The sequence below is a fragment of the Choloepus didactylus genome, chromosome 7 (assembly GCF_015220235.1).
Source record: "Choloepus didactylus isolate mChoDid1 chromosome 7, mChoDid1.pri, whole genome shotgun sequence".
In the NCBI taxonomy this organism is placed as follows: domain Eukaryota; kingdom Metazoa; phylum Chordata; class Mammalia; order Pilosa; family Megalonychidae; genus Choloepus; species Choloepus didactylus.
Window position 1 is genome coordinate 41,328,974 of NC_051313.1, and position 17,863 is coordinate 41,346,836.

Sequence of the window (17,863 nt, forward strand, 5' to 3'; positions counted from 1 at the left end):
GCACTCCGAAGCTCTTGGGAAGGATGGCTGTGGGTGTAAGATATGTTTGAAGGGTGAGAAGTGGAGGGTGTCAACCTGATAGGAATCTTTACCTTTGTCCCTTGCCTCATACTGTGGCTTTGCTCCGAGCCTGTATGGCCCATGCATCTCAGCAATGCTACCCACACCCTCCCTCCCATTCATCCCCACTGCTGCCAGCCTTCATCCCTTCTTGCCTTCTGGTCTCCCTAACTTACCTATTTCCCCTTCAATCCGTCAAACACAGTAAAACTTTCTAATGAGAATCTTGGATCAGGTCCCTTCCTCGGCTCAAAATCTTTTCATCCTCTTCTATCTGCATTAAGTAATGATTCAGCAACCACTCACCCAACAGTGCTTACTAAATAAATACCAGGCACAAAGACAACACATACAGTGGCTGCCCTCACAGGTGGTATAATATGGAAAACATTACAGCTGAAGTGTAAATGATTCCATACAAAGAAAATATAGTAACTAGTGATCTGAGAAAGCTTCTCTGGGGCTATGACACCTGGGCTGGGTTTTTCAGAGCACCTACATTTCGGTCCTAACTCACCTTTCCTGGCTATTACTTTAATACCTCCCAGCCCCGTCCTGTGCTTCAGGTCTTTCCAGGCTATTACACTACTGCCTCCCCACCCCCACCCTGTGCTCCTGTCCAGTGACATATTGAACACGAATAGCTCCACTTATATCTGTTTTATATATTGGTATTCTTTATAAGATTAAATTAATTAGATAAAAGATTCTACATGTCAATTATGTATGAAAACTATGGCTGGTAGTCAAGCTGGGACCCTCATTTTTTCCTGCTCCCCACCTGCCCGTTCCCATTCCCACAACTGAGTACCTTAAGGCTCTACCCTCTATTCAATATGATCATATGGTCATGTCTGCCCATCAGAAAATTTATCCTTCCGGTTTTTCTCAAATGTCCCTCTCTCTATGGGCTGCTCTTTCGGGTCCCCCAAAACAGTTATGTTCTCTTTTCTCTGATCTTCTATGGTTTGTGAATCTCTCTGTGCCTTGTATTTGAGCCACTGTGGGCCCCTCCCCCTTTCATACACTGGCCTAGAAGACCCTCAGGAGCATGAATTGCACTTCAGTATTATCTGAATACCTAACTATGGTGAGATCTGACAAAATTGTGGGGTTGAAATAAAAAATCAATATAACTCTTTCTATCCCAATTTTTTGCTGCCATATTTGATTTTCCCGGGAATTAACAATTGAGAATAGTAACAGGGAATGAGTTCTTGCCATACCCATATGTTTGTACTTTCTTATTAATGAGGAGAGTAGAAATGGATAAAGAAAGTTAGGGAAATGTGACAAGGGATGAGTGTGGTGAGCTGCATAGAGTCTATGAGGCAGAAAGCATGTTTAAGACCTCCTGTAAAGATGATTTCCTAAAACCATGTTTATTTTTACACTAAGTTATGTTCACCTGATATCTTATGGGCTGAAATTTTTTTTCTTTTTGGCTATTTTCCCAAGGGGTAGTTTCTAAATCCTTCTTTTCACTGCATCCCAGTCCCAAGATTCAACAGTAGGAAAGGTTGATGTAGATGGTAAGGAGTCTTCAATAAATATGGCTCTTAATAATCAGGTGATTTTAAGCTACAATTTCTGTCATGTTCATTAAAAATGCTTGTCTACTCTAATAAAATGATAATGGAGACATATATTTATTGACTGGAAATATATAAAAATACCATTAAGTGAATATTAAGACAGTTTCCAAAATAATGGGTGACTCTTGGCAAGGCTGAGGAGAAGCAGGCACCCCATATGTGGTTGGTAGAAGTGCAAAATGGTATAAATGCTATGGAGGTGAATTTGGCAATATCTGACAAAACTACATTTTCATATACTTTTTTATTAATTTATTTATTTTTATTGAGATTGTTCAGATACCATACAACTATCCAAAGATCCAAAGTGTACAATCAGTTGCCCACGGCACCACCATACAGCTGTGCATCCATCAACACAATTAATTTTTTTTCAATTTTTAGAACATTTTCACTACTCCAGAAAAGAAACAAAGACAAAAAAAAGGAAACTCAGATCCCCCCATACCCCTAACCATGCCCCCCCTCCATTATTGATTCATAGTTTTGGTATAGTACATTTGTTACTGTTGATGAAAGAATGTTAAAATACTACTAACTGTAGTATATAGTTTGCAATAGGTATATTTTTTTCCCTATATGCCTCTCTATTATTAAACTCTAGTTATAGTGACATACATTTGTTCTAGTTTATGAGAGAGGTTTCTAATATTTGTATAGTTAATCACAGACATTGTCCATCACAAGATTCACTGTTTTATACATTCCCATCTTTTAACCTCCAACTTTCCTTCTGGTGACATGCGTGACTCTGAGCTTACCCTTTCCACCACCTTCACACACCTTTCAACACTGTTAGTTATTCTCATTACATGCTACAATCACCCCTGTCCATTTCCAAATATTTAAGTTCACCCTAGTTGAACATTCTGCTCACAATAAGCAATGGCTCCCCATTCTTTAGCCTCATTCTATATCCTGGTAACTTATAGTTCATGTCTATAAGTTTACATATTATAATTAGTTCGTATCAGTGAGACCCTGCAATATTTGCCTTTATGTGTCTGTCTTATTTCACTCAATATAGTGTCCTCAAGTTTTCTTCATCAACCCATTTCTTTTAAGATGGTTTTGTTCAAACACTATACATTGCATCCTAAGTAAACAATTGTTGGTTTCCCGTATAGTCATGTATTTACATATTGAGCACCATCGCCACTCTATATAAGGACATTTCTTCCACAAAGATGAAGAGTCAAAGAAGGAAGAGAGGCAAAAGAAAAAGGAAAGAGAAAGAGAGAAAAACAAACAAACAAAAAAACTTGATAGCTAGAAGGTGGCAAAAGGAAAAACACTATTAATCTAAAGTAGAATAAAGAGTCAGACAACATCACCAATGCCTGGAGTCCCATACCCTTCCCCTATTCCCCACCCCCCCATATGCATTTAGCTTTGGTATATTGCTTTTGTTACATTAAAGGAAGCATAATACAATGTTTCTGTTAATTCTAGCCTCTAGTTTGCATTAATTGTATTTTCCCCCAATCCCACCATATTTTTAACACCTTGCAATATTGACATTCATTTGTTATATCTCATGTAAAAACGTATTTGTGCCTTTTATTACAATCGTTGAGCATCCTAGGTTTCCCTGAGTTACACAGTCTCAGTCTTTATTGTTCATCTTTTGTTCTGGTGTCCCACATGGTCCCAGCCTTCCTCTTTCAACCATATTCACAGTCATCTTTGTTCAGTGTACTTACATTGCTTTGCTACTATCTCCCCAAATTGTTTTCCAAACCTCTCACTCCTGTCTTTTCCTTTCTGCCTGCAGTGCTTCCTTTAGTGCTTCCTGTAGAGCAGGTTTCTTGTTCACAAACTCGGTTATTGTCTGTTTGTCAGAGAATATTTTAAGCTTTCCCTCATATCTGAAGGATAGTTTTGCCAGATATAGGATTCTTGGTTGGTGGTTTTTCTCTTTCAGTATCTTAAATATATCACCCCACTTCCTTCTTGGCTCCATGGTTTCTGTTGAGAAATCCACACATAGTCTTATCAAGCTTCCTTTGTATGTGACAGATCGTTTCTCTCTTGCTGCTTTCAGGATTCTCTCTTTATCTTTGATGTTTGATAACCTGATTATTAAGTGTCTTGGCATAGGCCTATTCAGATCTATTCTGTTTGGGGTATGCTGTGCTTCTTGAATCCGTAATTTTATGTCTTTTATAAGAAATGGGAAATTTTCATTGATTATTTCCTCCATTATTGCTTCTGTCCCTTTTCCCTTCTCTTCTCCTTCTGGGACACCAACGACACATAAATTCTTGCTTTTCGTTTTGTCTTTAAGTTCCCAGACAAGTTGCTTGTATTTTTCCATTCTTTTCTCCATCTGCTCCTTTGCGTGTAGGCTTTCAGGTGCCTTGTTCTCCAGTTCCTGAGTGTTTTCTTCTGCCTCTTGAGATCTGCTGTTGTATGTTTCCATTGTGTCTTTCATCTCTTGTTGTGCCTTTCATTTCCATAGATTCCGCCAGTTGGTTATTTGAACTTTCAATTTCTACATTATGTACGTCCTGTGTTTTCATTGTATGATTCATCTCTTTTGCCATATCTTCTCTAAACTTTTTGAACTCACTTATTATCAGTTGTTTCAATTCCTGCATCACAGTTGAAGTGCAAGTTTGTTCCCCTGACCGGGCCATAACCTCATTTTTCTTGGTGTAGGTTGTAGCTTTATGTTGTCTAGGCATGGTTTCCTTGGTTACCCCAGTCAGGCCTCCCCAGACCAGAATGGGCTAAGGTCCCAGAAGGAAGAAATATTCAGTATCCAGTTTCCCTGAGGGTGTGTCTTGGAAAATTGGTACACCTTGTGATGCCTCCAGTCACTGTGCTTTTCTGCCCAGCAGGTGGCGCCTGTTAGCCTATAATTCTTGCCTGGTGTAAGTTCTGAATGAAAGGCAAGTAGTAGAGCTGGGCCCCACCCCTTTCCTCTTAGAGAAGATAGATGCCCTAGGGGGAGATCATTAGAATTTCAATGGTCTCTCTCTGCCTGTGCTATACCCTTGTCTGGGTCACAGAACTGGGAACTGAAAATGGCTGAGGCTTTCTCCACTGAGTCGGAAAAGGAACAGAGCTAGTCCGAGGCGACCCTCCAGCTCTCCAAGGTGAGTCATCACCCAAAGCCTCTGTCTGCTTGTTGGGGATTCGTACCTCATAGTGAGCAGTTCACAGTCGCTAATTAAAACCCCAGTTGGAACTCAGCTGAGCTATATTCGCTTGCTGGGAGAGAGCTTCTCTCTGGCACCACAAGGCTTTGCAGCTTGGGCTGTGGGGCAGGGGTCTCCCAGTTTGGATCTGCAGTTTTTACTTACAGATTTTATGCTGTGATCTCAGGCAATCCTCCTGATTCAGGTTAGTGTATGATGAGTGAACGGTCACGTCTGTCCCCCTGCAGTTATTCCGGATTATTTACTAGTTGTTTCTTGTTTTTTTAAGTTGTTCCAGGGGGACTACTTAGCTTCCACTCCTCTCTATGCCGCCATCTTAGATCCTAGTCCCCGCATATACTTTTTGACTCAGCAATCCCACTTCTAGGAATTGACCCTGCATATACAAATCAACAATATGAAAACACATATGTACAAGGTTTTTCAGTATAGCATTATTTGTAATTGCAAAATGTTGGAAACTACCCAAAAGCCCAAACATTGTCTGAACAAACTATGGTAAAACAACATGATGGAGAACTATGCAGGTATGAAAACAGAATGGGGGAAATCTCTATGCACTTATTTGGAGTGATTTCCAGGATATATTGTTAAGTGAATAAAGAAAGTTCAAAAGAATATATATAGACAGAATCCAAAGTTCTTTCATAATAAAAACGCTTAACAAACGAGGAATGAAGGGAACATCCTCAAGCTTGTAAATGGCACAAATGAAAAGAGCCACTGTTAACATCATACTTAATGATTAAAAACTAAAAGCTTTTCCACTAATAACATCTACTTTTGCCATTTCTATTCAACATTATACGGGAGGTTCCTGGCAGTACAATTAAGTAAAAAAAAAAGAAACAGAAGTCATCCAGATTGGAAGGAAAGAAGTAAAACCGACCTCTATTTGCAGATAGCATTATCTTGCATATAGATAATCCTAAGATCTATATACCCCCCTCCCCCCCCAAAAAAAAACACAACTATTAAATCTAATAAGCAAGTTCAGCAAGGTGACTGTATGTTTATAAATTAGCAGTGAATACTCTGAAAATATAATTAATAAAGTAATTCCCTTTGCAATAGCACCAGAAAGAATAAAATACTTTGGAATTAAATAACAAAAGAAGTACAAGATTTGTATACTGAAAACTACAAAACATTGTTAAAATAAATTAAAGAAGACTTAAATGAATGTCATCCCGTGTTCATGGATCTGAAGACAATATTGCTAAGATGTGAATACTACCCAAACCGATCTACAAATTCAATGCAATCCTTTACAAAATCCTAGCTGGCTTTTTGTGTGTGTGCAGAAATTGAAGGGCTGATCCTAAAATTTATTTGGAAATGCAAGGGACATGGAATAGTCACAATTTTGAAAAGGAAGAACAAAGTGGAGGACTCACATTTTCTGATTTCAAAACTTACTACAAAGCTATAATAATCAAAACAGTGCAATACTGGCATAAGAATAGAAATATAGATCAATGAAAGATACTTGAGAGTCCTTAAATAAACCCTTACATTTACAGTCCACTGATTTTTGACAAGGGTGTCCAGATAATTCCACAGGGAAACAAGAGTCTTTTCAATAAATGGTGCTGGAAAAACTGGAAATCCACATTCAAAAATAATGAACTTGGACTTCTACCTCACACTATATAGGAAAATTAGCTCAAAATAAGATCATAGACCTAAATGTAAGAGCTAAAACTATAAAATTCTTAGAAGAAAACATCAGAGGAAATCTTCTTGACTTTGGATTAGGCAACGGTTTCTTAGATATGACAGCAAAAGTACAACCAGCTAAAGAAAGAATAGACAAATGGAACTTTTTGTGTTTCAAAGGACATCAACAAGAAAGTTAAAAAGAACAATCTACAGAAAGGGAGAAAATATTTGCAAATCATATGACAAAAGACTTGCATCCAAAATACATAAAGAATTTTTACAGCAGAAAACTAGAAAGACAACCTAATTTTAAAAAGGGGCAAAGGATTTGAATGAATTTCTCTAAATGGGACATAAAAAACAGCCAGTAAGCACCTGAAGAGATTCTTAACATCATTAGTAATTAGGGAAATGCAAATAAAAACCACGAGATACCACTTTACTCACACTAGAATGGCTAAATAAAAAAGATAATAACAAGTGTTGCTGAGGATGTGAAGCAATTGGAACTCTCAAATATTGCTAGTGAGACTGGAAATGGTGCAGCCATTTAAAACATTTTGGCAGTTCCTCAAAATTTAAACATAAAGTCACCACATGACCCACAATTCCAGTCCTAGGTCTGGATCCAAGAAAAGGGGAAACATATGCACACACAAAAACCTGTACAGGAATGTTCATTACAGCATTATTCATAATAGTCAAAAGGTGGAAACAACCCAAACCCCCATCGACTGTTGAATGGATAAATAAAATGTGGTGTATCCATACAATGGGCTACTGACCACCAACAAAAAGAATGAAGTACTGATAATGCTACAACATGAATGAACCTTGAATACATTATGCTAAGTGAAATAAACCAGACACAAAGGCCATATACGGTATGATTCCATTTAAATGAAATGCTTAGTATAGGCAAATCCATAGACATAGAGAGTAGGGTTAGTGGTTGCCAGCAGTTGGGGGAAGGAGGAAATAGGGAGGGATATATAAGGTTTCATTGGGGGGTCATGAAAACGTTCTCAAACTAGATAGGAGTGATGGTTGCACAAACTGTGAGTATACTAAAAACCACTGAATTTTACACTTTGAAAGGATGAATTTTATGATATGAGAATTACATTTCAATGACAACAATAAAAACAGGAAAAAAGTATATATAGAGACTTTTGTGGAAAAAAAAGTGGGGGGAGGGGACAAAAGGAAACAAATAAATCTGCTTACTTTTGCAAAAAGAAACACAGGAAGCATATACCAGAAAACAATGAATTGTTTATCTCTAAAGGGTAGGAGTGGGAGAACGGGATATTTTCTGCTGGATTATTCTAACCAGTCAATATTATAGAGTTACATACAAATTAAAAATTATTAGCGAATCACTGAAAAATAAAAAAGGCCCAGTAAGGATTTGGTCACGCGATGATTATGACTAAGAAGGGAGGGAAGGAAGGAGGACAAGAAGGAAGATAAGAAGGAAGGATGGGAGGGAGGAGGATGGGGGAAGGGAGGGAGGAGGCACCCCGACATTAGCTGGCAGAGTTCACAGCATCCAGCTTCTCTACCACAAAAGCTGACCTTGACTTCAGCAGGACAGTCCCCTCGGGGAATGTGGTAGAAGGCTGCCTGCTGGACAGCCACGATCAAAGCATTTTTCTGAGCAGCTTGGCACGCAACGGTCACTTGCATATTGTCCACTCCTGAACGGAACAAGAGCTATAGGAAGAAAACGTGAAAAGTATTAGGAATTTCAAGTGGCGAAATTGAGGGTTGAGCTATCCATGTATTCTATATGTGAATACATGAACCAAACTGCAGGATGAGCTCCATCCAAGCTGCTCAGCAGCAAGACTGAGCCTGGTCTCTCCCAATGCAGCATTTCATCCCCTGAGGGCAGTCGCCAGCCTGATTTCTCTGTATCTGGACACTGTTTGGTTTTTCCTAATTGTCAGGAAAGGGTGAGTGGGCTGACACACTAGAAAATGTGTTGAGTGGCAGGCTCTGTGTAAAACTGCCAGGATTAGATTAATGTTTAAATAATACATACACAAATACAATCTGCAAGTACACACACACATAAAAACTAAGAAATACATCTGATCGGCAAGGAAAAAATGGCACGAGGTTTAAAAGTTCAAAGCTCCCATAATCCGAGTGGATTTTAAATGCAATGATGGTCGGGTACATGTGCTTTCTTTTACTGTCTAGCAGAGATTACTGTGAGTGCTGCTATAGACTCTAGGGTTCAAACTAGGTCAATGTGTGCATCAAATAAGGCAAGGGAATCATCATTATTCATGAAGGTGGAAGCTTTTCTTAAACATGGGGTCCACATTTGTATGAATAAAATATCATGATTTTTAAAGGAACATTGACCAATTTGCTTACTTTAAGTTTCTTTATATAAAAAAGGCAAAATAGTTTACCTTAAGGACAGCTTCCTTCGTATAAAAACTAAATTTGCCAACTTGATTATCATCTACCTCTGAGATGGCTAAGACAAGGGTAGTAGGAGAATATCTGCAAGAAGAAACATGGTATTGGTTTGATGTGACAGGCTGTTAATCTAGAGACACCACTCTCTGACGAGACAAGACAGGAATGTCAGCGGCAATCGCAAGTGCTCAATTCATACAAACACTATCAGGGCTCTGGGGTCCTTTCGGTCCTCATGGACCTGAACTCTGCAGGCTGGTTGTGGTGACCGCTCCACCCAGCTCAACACTCTTTTCTCCTTACCATCATTGCACTGCTTTTGCCTGTCTTGCCTCTTGCCTTTTGATCAGGCTTCTCCACGGACCCATATTCCTTTGTGCACCCTCTAGATGTTCCGGTCTCTTCTCACTCTCTCCTATGGTTCCAACTATCATCTCAATATTCTGTGCAGTTGTATTTCCACTTTGGGACACCATCTTTTGTCTACAACTATGAGACTGCCAACTTAATATCTATGAATTTAAGATATCACCCATCTTGGGGTCAGGTAAAGATTAAGCGGGATAGTATGAACTACTGTGCTTCTGAAACTCTCACTTGGCTCATGTTTGGCATATATATTGCTGTTATAATGGCACTTCAAAGTGGCAACTTTAAGACATTAACATGCAAAAATAAATACAAACTCAAGACACCTCCTCAACACATTAAACTTCCACTGGCAATTCAGAAGGCTCCCCAGGATCTTGCAGCCTCAAAAACCTTCAGTGACTTCTTCTGGGTCATAGCTTGCTCCCTCAGACCAACCCTCACACTCCTTTCTACCTGGAAGTAACATGATCTACCTGGGCAGCTGCTAAGTCTATGATTTCATCTCATTTGAGCTCTCTGACCTGGTTCTTTCACTTCTCAGTTACTCATGTTTTTAAATCTAATTATCTCCCTTGGTTGAGATATTACTTTTTTCCCACTTATTAAAAAAAAAAAAAGAAAAAAATGGCGTCTTGGCAAATAGAACATGAGGAAGACAATCCAGAAAAGCAATTGCATTTGCATGTCCAGTGGTGATAGAAATTATTTTTCACTCATCATTCATTTTACTATTACATTACTTTTACTTTGACCCTCTCAATCTCACCTGTCTACCCGCTCACTGTCCTCCAGCAGAGAGGTAATAAAGACAGGAAGAGGCTGGTCTACCTTCTCCTTGTGTGATGCAAACTCAAAGTGAACAGGCCTCAGATACAAATGAAACTCTTCAAAACCCATCTGCAATGCCAATTCCTTATAGAGCCTAAAATGGGGGAAAAGAGCCAAGAACATTTGCTAATGTTTTTCCCCAAAAGGAAAGTAAGCAGAAAGAAAACCAAAACACCTGACCAAGTTCAAAAACAAAAGTCAAAACAAAAGTTAGCCAAGTAGTATGTGAAATGAACGAGTCACAGAAGTCTTGTTTCTGCGCCATGCTCTGACAGGTAAAAGTAACAGTTAAAGTGGGAGAAGGTGCACTCAGGCACTTCCTCAACTTTCATTTCCTGCAAGCTGACTTCGGTTCTCAGAGCCCTCTCTGAGGTTACCAATATTGCCCTTAACATGACATTTACCATCTTCTCTCCAAGCAAACCACGCTGGTCTCAGCAGCAGTTGGCACTGTTAGCTGTCCCCTCTTTGAGGGACATCTTCATTCTCCTGGATCCAGGATCTCCATTCTCCTGGGGTTGCTCCCACTTCATGACATTCTCTCTGCCTTCCCTGGCTTCTCCTCTTCTCAAATCCTGGTGTTCCTTGACCTTCCAAACCTGGTCTTGTTCTCATCTTCTACATCCTCTCCTTGAGGAGTCTATCCAGTCCAGGCCCTAATGGCCACTTCCCTGTGTGAGAATCTGTGACCCCTGTCTCTGTCTTGACTCAGCTCCAATTCCAAGTCTCCATGGCTTACAGCGTGGCTCCATTCAAATGTCCCTCTGGTATCTCAGCCTTATGTGTCCAGAGTGCCTTTCCCCTTCCCCCTGCACTAGTCCCTTTCTCCATCTTAAGAAGTTGGCCCATTAAGGCTGAGTTCAAATTGTGCCCCTTCTATGAAGGTTGCCCTGATCCACTTAGAAAGAATGAAACTCTACCTTCTCTCTGCTTCCACAGCGTTTCGTTCATATGACTAGACTATCATTACTACACTGTGTTATGAGTAATTTTTATAGCATCAGCTCCCTAAGAGAAAGGATCACAAATTATGGAGAGGGAGTGTCAGGGAGGTTAACAGTATCTTAGCTAACAGTTTGAATTCTGCTTCTACCATTTTCTAGTTACGTGATCTTGTGCAAATTACTTAATTTCTCGGATGTCTGTTTCTTACTGGTCAAATGTTCATAATCTACTTTATAGGGATATTCTGAGAATTAAATGAAAGAATACTTGTAAAGTCCCCAGGAGAGAATCTGGCTACAGCAGGCCCTCAATAATGGTGGGTGGTGGATGATTGGACTCTGTGTCTACAGGGCCTCTCATGCAGACCAGAACATGACAGCTCTCATATGTGTTTGCAGTGTACCCTCTAGATGCATATTTTTACCTTCTTATGGAACATGTCCATCATCTCACGACTATACCTAAAACATAACTCATCATTCTCTCTCCCCCTACCCACTGAATCTTCCACATCTCTGTCATACCTGGATGCTGTCATTGACTCATCTCTCCCCTTTCTCCAGGCCCTCTCCTGTTCCTACTCTGCTGTACAACTTCATTACATTCAAGAGTAAATGCTACCAACTGCCACTGAGTGCCTGGTGTGTGACAGGTCCCATATGAGGTCCCATATCATGGTAAACCATGTGGATAGGGCTTTTGCATACAGGAAGCTTACACTAGCAGAAAAACCAACAAACTAATATTAAGCATATAATTAAAAGGAAGTGTGCTGAATGGAGAGGAAGCCCAGGTGCTAGTAGGAAGACCTAGCCTAGCTGAGGGTCAGGGAGGCACACGAGGTGGCCTAGAGAAGAAAAGGAGCAAGGGAGCAAGGTGATCATCTTAGCCTTTTAGAAAGCTCATTCTGGCTGTTCTGGGGATAGAGAGGGGACAAGGCTCCCAGGCAGGGAGACCCAGGATTTATCTCTAACGTCCTGCCACAAAGCTTATAGTCTGCCTGGATCCTTGGTTCCTCGGTTCCCCCACTGACCGAGCCAAGTGTGCACTCTCCAGACTCATTTCTATCAGCCGATGGCGGAGGGTTAAGAGTTCCAGAAGTTTAGAAAACGTCTCTAGGAGCAGCCCATGAGAATTCTGGCCTCGTTTCTGTTCTTCATCCACTGCAGACTTGAGTGCAAGCATGCCTATCTCCAACACAAGGAAAGGATCTCCCATCACTTTAGCTGAAAACAACTGAAAAAAAACAAAGCACTTTTTAAAATGTAAAAGAGAAAATTAAAAAAACAATACTGTCAGTGGCATACACTCTGGATCTAGATTTCCTTGGGCTCAAGGCCTAGTGCTGCCACTTACAAACTGTGAGATGTTGGGCAGTCCATTCAACCTCATTGCCTCTCAGGTTCCTCAGCTGTAAAGTGGGAATAAGGATAATAACAATACATAAGAGATATTAATAGGTAACAACCACCTAATAGGGCTAAGTGAGTAATACATGCAAAAGTGTCCAGCAGATCATATTTGCTGTCATCATTATTATAAATGTACTGAGTCAAAACAAAGCAAAGAATAGAAATGACAAAGCTAACCTGAACATAAATGACTTACAGTTTTTTGGTGCCTGACAATAATAATTTCTTATAAACCCCTCTAATTGCAGTTTCAAAATTTCAAAGTATTTTCACTTATGTTGACTCATTTTTATTTTCACAAGGTCCTCGTCAAGTAGGCATGACAGATACTATTTTTCCCATTTTACTAGTGAGGGATCTGAAGCAACTGAAACTTTCCACAGCAGTAAATTGAGCTCCCTGATTCCAAGTTCAGTGGTTTTACAGTATACCAAACTGCCTTTATAGCATCCCTCTACTCAGAGCCAGCCCTGGACAATTTGTGAAGTCACCACATGTCCCTTAATGCCCTCCTGCCTCTGTGGATTCCTCCACTGTGGCATCTAATTCCCTGCAGGGACTGGTTGGGGATCCCTTAATCTGCCTTTCCTGGTTTGACTCCCAGGTGTGCACAAGCTCCCTTTTCTATGCACTTATCTACCAAAGGATTTGTCTACCCAGGTATGCAATTTCTAGACTCTAGAAATCTTCCAAAGTGACATCAAAGAGATTATGCAACTAATTCCTGCATCTCTTATGGAGGCAGACCAACTGTCTTGTGCAATTTATTTAGAAATGATAAATATTCAGATTAACCTTTTGTATTAGGTCAGAAAATTGGGGAGATATTGAATTCCAACACATTTCAAAAATAATAATTAAGACTGTAGCATCTGTGAAAGACTAGACAAGTATTCTCGACATTCACTATGGTCTGTAAGAGAATTTAAAATACATTTTTAAAACCTGCTGCCAAAAGACTATGGAAAAAGAATCTTCAGTAAATGGTAGTCAGATAAATGGCTGGTAATTTGGGAAAAAAATCAGTTTCAATCCACACATCACACATACACACACATACCTTCCATGTGGAAAACTAAGAAACCTAAACATTATTTATACACACACACACACACACATATGCGTATATATATATAATGTTCAGCTTTCTTATATTTATATAAAAAAGAATCTTAAAAAATTAGGAAAAAACAAAATATGAACTATCTGGAGGAAGAGTCTCTTTCTGAATTTAGAAGGATAGAAGAAATAAAAAATATATGAATGGATTTGACTATATGAAAGTAAGTTTCTATAATAAAAAAATAAAATGACAATTTTGGGGAAATATTTGCAGAAAATATGATAGAAAAAAAGGGTAAATGTTTTTATTTAAAAAGTTTATGTAAGTGGATAGGAATGACATTAGTATTCCAACACATAAACGGGAAAAAAACAGAAATTCACACAAAATACAGCTTGTGACAAAACATTTAGAAGAATATTTTATCTCAATAAAGAGCAAAGAATTGCAAAATAAAACAACAGCATGGTGCTACCTTTTATGCATATGTGTATATTAGCATATACATTATGTGTCTACACCTAATACTGTATGGTCAGAATTGGTACTCTGACACATTATTGATGCCATTATAAGTTGTCATAACTCTTTTGGAAAATAATCTGCTAAAATGTCCCAAAGACCTAAACCTTGTTTCAGATATTCCACTTGCAGGAATCTATCAAAAGAAAGTAATTCAAAACACGGAAAAATTTGTAAGCATCAAAGTGTATTTGAGAGCATTTTAAATAATAATGAAGAATTGAAAACCACTTGAATGTCCACCATTAGTGAAATGGTTAGATAAGTTATGATTCATCATTTAAAGGAATTCTGTAGTCAATAGGTGAGCATAAAGCATAGGTAGCAATATGGAAAAATGCCTTTCATATAATGTTAACAGAAAAACAGGAGATAAAGGAGGATACGATTATAGCTATGCATATGAAAAATACTTGAATTCAGAAAAATGATAAAATGTATGAGTGATTATATTAAGGGTAAATGTTTTTCTTTCTTCTTTTTAAAAAATCCTCTGTAATTTCTATTATTCTGATCAATTGAAAATAAAATTTTAGTTTGGGCAGGAGGGGATGGTAGGCCAAGGCAGACTTGAAGAGGAGATATCTTTCGGCAGCTGAGGCCCTTGAAAGTTCCTCAGTAGTACAGAGAGTGCTCACACAGGGTAAGGTCAAATTGGAAACCCAGGCTTAATCATACTAGCCTTAACAGAAAGAGAAAAGAATTAAAATCCAACAGCAAACACCATATAAATCGTCAGGCCACAGTTCAAATCATAGAACTTTAGAACTGGAAGAGGCTTTAGAGATCACTGAACTCACCTCCCCCTAAATACACAAACATAATTTTAGAAAAAGGAAAGTAAGCTCAGAAAGGCTAAGAGACTTGATCAGAGTCACACAGCAAGTTAATGACTGGGCAGAACTTCAGTCGAGTCCAAGTTCTACACTCCTCACTCAGAATTCTCTTTCTTCCACTGGATCTTAACTCAAGACAAAAAGAGCAAACTTTAAGAAAATTCTTAGTGGAGACAAACATATTTAAAAATGTGCCTTGTCAAGCTATAAAGAATAAACCTGAAAACATTTCCCACACCCCCATGTACACTGCCCTTTTAATTTTAATTGTAGCAGCATATTTGTAAACTAGAAATTTCAATCCCCCCAAATTAAAAATCATATAAAAATGTTGGCAAGGCCTATGACTATGATCTGCCTCTGGCCAAATGGGTTGGGGGGGTGGTGGATAGAGCCAAAGAGAAAAGCAAAGCTAAATAGTAACATCTGGGAAGAAACATTCCCTTTACACCCCCCCTTGGGAGAGAACCTACATCTTTCTGGAGCTGTGCGCTGTACCAGGCCTCGGGCATGGCTGGAGTGAGCCACAGGTCCAGTGCCAGCTGAAGCACATGTTTCTCCAGCCGGGTGTGGCCACTGGCTGATGAGGGTCTGCAGGTGAGGAGGGACTCCCGGAGCAGATGCTCAAGGGCTTTGGGGATGAGCGGTGCCAGGCCGAGAGAAGGGTGGAACTCCAGCAGATAAATGTTCTTCAAAGCTGGGCTTGAAGAAGAAGCAAATTTAATGACAACTTTATACAAAAAAGAGCTTAATCTGTTTCCCAAGATATTTGAATTTTATATTTTTCAAGATCACTTATATTTTAAAGAGCTCCTATACTCTGGAGCATTATGAAACCCTGGGAGCTGGAAGGGACCTGAGAGGTCACTCAGAGAACTCAACAGCGTTACACAATCTGCTCTTTGCTATAATGTAAACGTTTTTAAAATTAGAAGGCATAAAAATTAGAAGGCATAAAAGTATATTCTAAAATGTCCAGTAAGAATGAGATTCAAATTGTATTCTGCAAAACTGTCAACATTTCAGTAACCAATTTTGTGTCAAATATTTGAAAACAAAATAACTTAAAATAGACTAAATATAAAAATAAGAAATAATTTCCATAGTAATAGTTTCTATTTTTCACCTGAATCTTTATCCCTTTTGTCCCCCAAAAAGTTAATGAATAAAGACAATTCTTAAATTCTGTACACAACTGCTAAAATCATTGATGATTGCCCTAAGGATGCTATATTCTGTCAATGGCTGAGACCAGAAACCATAAAATGTTTGTTTGTGGGTTATTCCTTTGGAAATAAAGGAAATAATACAAATCAAGCGTCTTTCTATACCTACATATACCTACATAGAACTGAAGAACATAAATACTTCTTTAATATATGCAAAGGGGTTATTTCTTAGACCTGAATCTTAAAAATACAGCCCTAAGTCTGTAAAGTCTGGAAAGGAATTTCATCAACCAACTAACATTTGCTTTTGAGATATTCTGACAGGTCTTAGTGTCCATACAGCGTTAATATATTCTGCCAAAAACCATTTCCTGAACAACAGCTTCTTCCCACAGCAAGTCGTACACACACAGCTGGTGTGTCAACCTTATTACAGTAAAGAAATAAGAACTGAGAAAGGTCTGTGTGGAAAATGCAGAGTTTTGTGCTTGGAATTCCCGGGGCTCTTCCTCAAGAAATGGGGTTAGAATCTCAGCTCTTAGCTCCCAGGGCTCCCGCCCATCTCTAGCATGATACCAGAACACATTACGGTAATTTCTCATTGGAAGTTTGCCTTTGCTGCCAGACTGTCTTCACCCAAGCACAAGACTATGCCTGTCCTGTTCACATCTGTGTCCCCAGCCCCCAGCACAATGCCCGGTACAAGCAGTTGCTTGACAAATATTCATTGGATTTTGAAAGAGGCTAGATAATTCCTCCACCCATTTGGGAGGGATGGAAGGTTGTGATGTTGCCAGCTTTCCAGTTCCCTCTTCCCCTAAAGGCTGGAAGGGATTGGGGGACAGGTCAAGGGGGTGACTTAAATGGTGTGGTTCTCTGAGAGGTCTCAGGAAATCTAACTCTGCTCCTTACAGGAATGGGGTCACAGGAGTTTTTCTGAAGCGAATCAACAGAAACTCTTGCTGGAATAAAGAAATTCTTTTTTTGAGACACTTTAAACCACAACCAATTTTCACATAAGTGGGCTTGCATGGCATCTTTGATTAAATCCTCTGACAGCATTTTGAGAACAGCTAATTTTTTTTTTTAAGGACTTCTCAAGGCAATGAGGATTCTGCATCCAGTAGCACAGTTTAAATTCCAGCCTTTTGCTTTTTATTACTTACAACACAAACAGATACTGAATATACAAGGGAATCCCTCTTTAGTGGCTTTTATACCTATTTCTCTCGCCTCCCCCAAATACTTGAGAGATGCTCTTTTAGAATAGTATTTAGACTTAGCAATATATCCTTAATTTATCTAAAAGATTTAATGTCTACAGACAACAGCTTACCAGCTATTGTTGATGGAAATAAGTTGTTGGCAAATTATGTTAAGAGGAAGTCCAAATTTATTGCTATCATCTGGATGATCATCCCGCCAAAGACTCTGGACATATTCCCGCTGACACTCTATCTAGAAATGTAGCATAAGAGTCAAAATTAGAAAAGTTAACTATCCCATGGACATGAATCATAAGCCTTAGCATGAGAAGAATGTCATCTCTTCGCTTCTCCTCATTAGTTAATGAATTTTCACCCAGGCATTGTTTTGAGGGTCCACTCACAATGAGACAGGCTGGTCTCTCAGTCTGAGCCAAGGGTCAGCCAAGAAAAGCAAATGTAACAAACTTCAGACAATCTTAAGAGGCAAAAGCAAACTAATTTCTGTCAAATTATTGACTGTATGGAATCCAACCAGGCTTAAGACAATTGTACTGGAACAATGTTTATCCTTCATCCCCTGCCAACATCACA

At 39.1% G+C, this 17,863-nt stretch overlaps 1 protein-coding gene across 12 annotated transcripts in view; it reads right to left on the minus strand.

Moving 5' to 3' along the window:
- LOC119539130 overlaps positions 1–17,863 on the minus strand; it is a 206,621-nt gene that overhangs the window by 72,390 nt on the left and 116,368 nt on the right. For all 12 annotated transcript variants that reach the window (XR_005217796.1, XM_037842278.1, XM_037842280.1 and 9 more), the window contains 6 exons: positions 17,401–17,522; positions 15,369–15,597; positions 12,096–12,298; positions 10,056–10,211; positions 8,908–9,001; positions 8,060–8,197 (listed from right to left, as the gene is read on the minus strand). Coding sequence is in view for 11 of the 12 variants with exons in the window: in XM_037842278.1 (XP_037698206.1) it covers positions 8,060–8,197; positions 8,908–9,001; positions 10,056–10,211; positions 12,096–12,298; positions 15,369–15,597; positions 17,401–17,522 (942 nt within the window). In the remaining variant the exon portion in view is untranslated. The remainder of the gene's footprint in view (positions 1–8,059; positions 8,198–8,907; positions 9,002–10,055; positions 10,212–12,095; positions 12,299–15,368; positions 15,598–17,400; positions 17,523–17,863) is intronic.